Source organism: Galeopterus variegatus, unplaced genomic scaffold, assembly GCF_000696425.1.
Source record: "Galeopterus variegatus unplaced genomic scaffold, G_variegatus-3.0.2 Scaffold6976, whole genome shotgun sequence".
Classification (NCBI taxonomy): Eukaryota; Metazoa; Chordata; class Mammalia; order Dermoptera; family Cynocephalidae; genus Galeopterus; species Galeopterus variegatus.
In genome coordinates this window covers 79,103-84,621 of record NW_007733087.1, presented here as the reverse complement: position 1 = coordinate 84,621, position 5,519 = coordinate 79,103, and the positions used below count along the sequence as shown (strand labels likewise).

Genomic DNA, 5,519 nt, shown 5'->3' with positions numbered 1-5,519 from the left:
GCCGTACAGCAGGCGGGGCCGCGCCCCCTCTTCCCGCCCTTCTCCCAGCCGGGGTGGGTGGCCGTGTCTCCTTCTTTCCTGCGCAGACTGGCGAGATCGTTGCCCTCAAGAAGGTGGCCCTGCGGCGGCTGGAGGACGGCATTCCCAAGCAGGCCCTGCGGGAGATCAAGGCTCTTCAGGAGGTCGAGGACAGTCAGTACGTGAGTGGGGCCGGCGGCGTGGGGACGTTCCGAGGCAGCGCGTTCCGGCGCCTTCACTCCCCCGTGCTCATTCATCCGCCCGTCACTGCCGTCCACCTGCCCACCCTCGTTCCCCTCATTACCTCAGTCCTCACTCGTTCCATCGCTCAGTTGCCCACTTATTTCTTCACGTACTCGTCATCCATTCATTCACCAGCTTATTCTTTTCAAAGCATTTAGCGGTTTCTAGTGATGATAACTAGCACCTGGAGAGCCCCTCACGTTCTGCAGGCTGTTCAATGTTCTGTGTACATTTGCGGGCTGAGTTCTCTTCGCTGCTCTGCAAGGAAGGTTCCAGGCGCTGTTTCTCACTGGAGGGGAGAAAGCGGGATCAGCAGGTCATGGGCCATCACTGGTCAGGGGAGGCACTGGCCCAGGTGTGACTGCGGAGTCCAGACATTCTTCCCTTGGGGCCTCCTCTAGGTTTTACCCTGTGCTGGGCACTGGTGACAGAGAGAGGAACTGGCCCAGCCCAGCTCCTGAGAACTTGTGTGCCAAGGGAAATAGACAGAGGCAGCAGGGCCCACCTTGTGTGGTTCGTGCTGTGACAGATAGTGTCACAGGGTGCTGTGCAGCCCTGACACCTCTGACACTGGTGGCCTCAGTGTGTGTGATGTGTCTCCAGCTGTCCTAGCGCCTGAGAAGGTGTGGTTCCTGGTGCCCTTCCCTTTGTGCTGGGATTTAATGGCTCTAGAGGAAACAGGAGGTCCGTGTTCATGTATGTGTGTGCGTGTCCATTGATTTTCAGGTGAGCAGGCTGTGCTGGGGGACCAGATGCTGCCACTGAGTGACCTTCTTTAGACCTTTTCCCCAAGTGTTAGTGGAGACTTAGAGTGGGACCTGCCTTGTCTTGGGAGAGCAGAGCACCGTGAGCACTGAGCTCCCTGATTCTGAGCTCAGGTCCCATGTCATGTTCCCTGCCTGGTCCTTTGTTACACATGGTCTGGAGGTCTCAGGTGGTTGCATAGAGGGTCTGGCGTTGGGAGTCTGGGGACTGATGGGCTGCCCCACCCACAGGTGGTACAGCTGAAGGCTGTGTTCCCACATGGCGCAGGCTTCGTGCTGGCCTTCGAGTTTATGCTGTCAGATCTGGCTGAGGTGGTGCGCCATGCTGAGAGGCCACTGGCCCAGGCACAGGTCAAGAGCTACCTGCAGATGCTGCTGAAGGGCGTCGCCTTCTGCCATGCCAGCAATATTGTGCATCGGGTCAGTCCCACAGTGGGCCAGGGGTGGGGCCTGGGGGGCTGATTCAGTCTGGAGGTAGGGTTAGCCCTTGAGGACGGTGTGGTCAGAGGGGGACAGAGGTGGTCAGGACCTTTAGGTAAGCAGACCAGGTGCGTGGCCCTGGAGGAGGTGGGGCTGGGACTGACCTGGGTGGTCAGCCTGCCAAGCTCCCTGTCCCATGGTTCTGGGGGGGATTCGGGCAACTGATGCCTCCTTTGGTCCCCCCAGGACCTGAAACCTGCCAACCTGCTCATCAGCGCCTCAGGCCAGCTCAAGATAGCAGATTTTGGCCTGGCCCGGGTCTTCTCCTCAGACGGCAGCCGCCTCTACACACACCAGGTGGCCACCAGGTAGGGCCAGATTCTCTCCAGCCCTCTTTCTGGGGATGAGGTGCTTCTGGGCCTTCGGAGGATGGAGCTGGGGTGACCTTCTGGAGCAGCATCCTATTAGAGCAGTGGCCTGGCTGTGACCACCAGCCGTCTTCCTCACAGGTGGTACCGAGCCCCCGAGCTCCTGTATGGTGCCCGCCAGTATGACCAGGGCGTCGACCTGTGGTGAGTTTCCTGTGGGCAGGCAAGGGATNTGCCCGCCAGTATGACCAGGGCGTCGACCTGTGGTGAGTTTCCTGTGGGCAGGCAAGGGATGATGTCGTCGTGGATTTCTGTGAGGCTTTGGGGCTCTAAGCTGTTTGGTGGTCTTTTCCTTGGTCTGAGCTCTAGGCTGCCTTGGGGGTGTCTTCCCTGGTTTGGGTATTCCGAGCAGTTTGGGGTCAGTGTTCCTCACCATGACGTTTTTGCTGTGGGTGAGGAGGTGGTCTGAGGCTCGAGGTGGGGAGTGTCTGAGACGAATGTCATATCTGAGCTGGTCAGAGGCCTGTGTCCCTGGCTGTGAAGGCACCGAGCCTTTTGGGGAAGAGGATGGTTTGTAGCACCGGAGGTTCTGAGATTTGGGTGCCTGTCACAGTTCACTGTGTGGTGGAGATGCAAAGATTACTCAGAGCCCAAGTATGAAGAGCAATGAGAAGCCCGAAGGGAGAGACAAACTCCTTCCAGGAAGAGGAAGCAAGGCGCAGCCCCAAGCCGGTTTTGCTTCAGCTTTTATTGTAAAGACAAGGAAGTTACAGAAGGAAAACAGATGGTTAATCAGTCATAGTAAGAACATAAAAGAACTGGCTCTGTGACAATCTTCACCCAAGCGTGTACAGCTCAAAAATAGTTTAAACAGTATACTATCAAAAGGAGTCATAAATCTAAGCTATGTAATGTACAAAAAGAAACAATAAGATATTTATCAGAGTGCCTAACTTTAAAGAAACTGCGTAGGGCAGGAGATGGAACGTCCCCCTTGTACTAACTAGTCTACCAGAACATCCTTGAAAATTTTAACCTATATACTTTCCCATCATTAACTTCTGCTGGACTAAGGGCAATTGCCTTCAGAACAATCCCTGTTCTGCCTCAGTGCTGTTATACACATTAAAGGCTTTAGTTTTGTGTAAATTCTCTGGTCCTACATTCTAAATCCTAAAGGTTTGGGCTTTGGCCCCATAGCTGTAGGCTTTGGCCTCCTAAACTAAGGACTTTGGTCCTGTAAAATTTACGTGTTTTAATTCTATCTTATTAATAACCTTTTAATCAATATCCTCTCCCGGGGCCATTTTACTGGCCTGCCCCAGAAAGTGCAGGGGGAGCTGTGCATCCTGGAGTGTGAGGCTCTGAGCAGTGTTGCAACTAACTGTTGGGGCTTTGCTCTGGGTTCTAGGGTTGAGGTCTTTGGGGGTCTGTACCCCTAGACATGAAGACTTTGGGCTGGTGTGCAGGGGTCTTGCCCCTGGTGTGAGGTTTGGAGCTGATGAGAGTAGGTGTTTGTCCCATGGTGGGTGATCTCTGAGCTGCTCGGGGTTCTGTGTCCACAGGGCTGTGGGCTGCATCATGGGGGAGCTGTTGAATGGGTCCCCCCTCTTCCCGGGTGAAAATGACATCGAACAGCTTTGCTGTGTGCATCGCATCTTGGGCACCCCCAGCCCTCAAGTCTGGCCGGTTTGCAGGGGCCCTTGGTAGGGAGGGTGTGGGGCAGGTTTACTCCATTGCCCGTCAACAAGTGGCTGCTTCCCCCCACCCCGCACCTTTTCTCTCATGGCCCCGACCCCTGTTGACCGACAGGGACCACTGTCCTCGCCCAGTTTGGGAGTTCCTCTTTCCTGCCATGCTGGAGGTGGGAGGGCCAGGTCCTGTCCTCTGCCCCTTCCCACCCCAGCACACGCATGGCTTGGCGTCTCAGCAAGCTGGGTACCAAGCTGGTATCTCAGAGGGTGAGGGGTTGGAGGAAGGAATGGAAGAGGGATGACTGAATGAGTGATAATGGGGACACATGGATGGGAGCTGTGAGTGAGCTTGTGTTAGGGACAGGAGCTGGCCTCTAGGGGAGTGGCAAGGGTGCTGCCTGCTCTCATGTTCCCCCCTCCTCTTCCGTGGCCCAGGAGATCACTGAGCTGCCCGACTACAACAAGATCTCCTTTAAGGACAGGGCACCGGTGCCCCTGGAAGAGGTGCTGCCCGACGCCTCTGCTCAGGCCTTGGACCTGCTGGGCCAGTTCCTCCTCTACCCTCCTCGCCAGCGCATCCCAGCCTCCCAGGTAGAGTAAGGCCATGGTCTCTGCTTCTTCAGCTTTTCTCATCCCCGCCATTGCCCCAGTACTCTGTACTTGATAGCTGTGTGACCCCCATCATGTCAGCAACCCTCAGATCCTCTGATGGGTGGGGATGAGAACCAGGCATCCCGGACACCTGCACTGTACCCAGAACCCCCAGGGGCCTCAGAGCAGGTGTGCCTCTCATGAGCAGACTCCACTGGACATCCCAGCGTTCCCCAAAAGGCTGCAGGAGAGCAGGGGCGACCTGTTAGAGGGGCATGCCCATCTCTCAGGAGAGCACAGGTCCAGGTGGGTGGGTCCTGGTCTGTCTCAGACCATGTGGCAGATACAGCAAGAGAGTTGTAGGGGACATGCTCCTTTATTCCTGCACCAAATATTTATTGAGCATCTGGCATGTGCTGGGCATTGTCCTGGGCCCTAGAATAGACAGAGGAGCAGACCTGCCTCTCCCCCGTGTCGAGGCAGCTTCAGGCCCAGAGAGTCACAAGAGGGCCTGCCCCTTATCTGTGGGAGCCCGAGAGGGATGGCGGGGCCAACTGTGGGGTCTAGCAAGGCTTCCAGGAGGAAAGGCGGGTTTAAGCATGAAGAGGTGTTTGAGGAGGTGTGCACCGAAGAGAGAAATGGTGAGCAATGGCCTGGAGAGGAGGCCCGGGAAGGTTGGTGTGGCTGGAGGCAGGGAAGGGCAGTGAGGATGGCAGGAGCCACAGGCTGATGGTGTCAGGGCCTCTCTCAGGCATACCTGTCCCTCCAGCCTGATGGCCACCATTCCCAGCCACACTCGGCACCACGCATGTCCTCTCAGTCCCCACTCAGCTCCCGTCAGTCTCAGTCAGCAGCTCCTGTGGGCTCTGCCTGCACAGTGCACCCAGCCGTCTGACCACTTCTCCCCCAGATCGCCCCCAGCACCTGCGTCCCTCCTCCTCCAATTGATCTCCTCTCCACCTGGCAGGCAGTGGCCTTGTCCCAGCAAAGCTGGTCACAACGCTCCTCTGCCAGGGCCTTGCGGCTCCCTCTAACTCAGGAAAAGCCAAGGCCCTTCCGATGGCCCACAGGAATGGTGTCCTTGGGCACCATCACTTCTTGACCCTGCCTGCTGGTGTCCCCCTTGCCCATTCCTCTCCAGCCCCACAGCCTCGTCCATGTCCTGGAACACACTGGGACACTCTCTGGGGTGGAGCGCTCTTCTCCAGGTATCCTGGTGCCTGCTCACCTCTTGCAGGTCATTGCTCAAATGTACCCCGTCAGGTGGCCTTCCCTCACCACTCTTCAAATCTGCAGCCTTTCTCCAGCATTCCTCATGCCTGTCTCTTGCTTTCTCTTTTCAACAGCACCAGTTGTTATCTGACATACTGTATATTTTACTCCATTTTCTTGTTTATTATCTTCCCCCTGCCCCTCCGCCT

The 5,519-nt window shown here is 56.6% G+C and overlaps 1 protein-coding gene across 3 annotated transcripts in view; it reads left to right on the top strand.

Moving 5' to 3' along the window:
- Positions 1-5,508, top strand: part of CDK20 (cyclin-dependent kinase 20) — a 6,659-nt gene extending 1,151 nt beyond the window's left edge. Inside the window, exons 2-7 of one of the 3 annotated variants that reach the window (XM_008591508.1) lie at positions 87-200; positions 1,257-1,445; positions 1,692-1,813; positions 1,955-2,017; positions 3,379-3,502; positions 3,943-5,508. In XM_008591508.1, coding sequence (XP_008589730.1) covers positions 87-200; positions 1,257-1,445; positions 1,692-1,813; positions 1,955-2,017; positions 3,379-3,502; positions 3,943-4,107 — 777 coding nt within the window. In that variant the 3' untranslated portion in view covers positions 4,108-5,508. Of the gene's footprint in view, positions 1-86; positions 201-780; positions 1,196-1,256; positions 1,446-1,691; positions 1,814-1,954; positions 2,018-3,378; positions 3,520-3,942 lie in introns of those variants that run through there. The other 2 variants (XM_008591507.1, XM_008591509.1) reach the window with 2 other exon arrangements.
- The last annotated feature ends 11 nt before the right edge of the window (positions 5,509-5,519 follow it).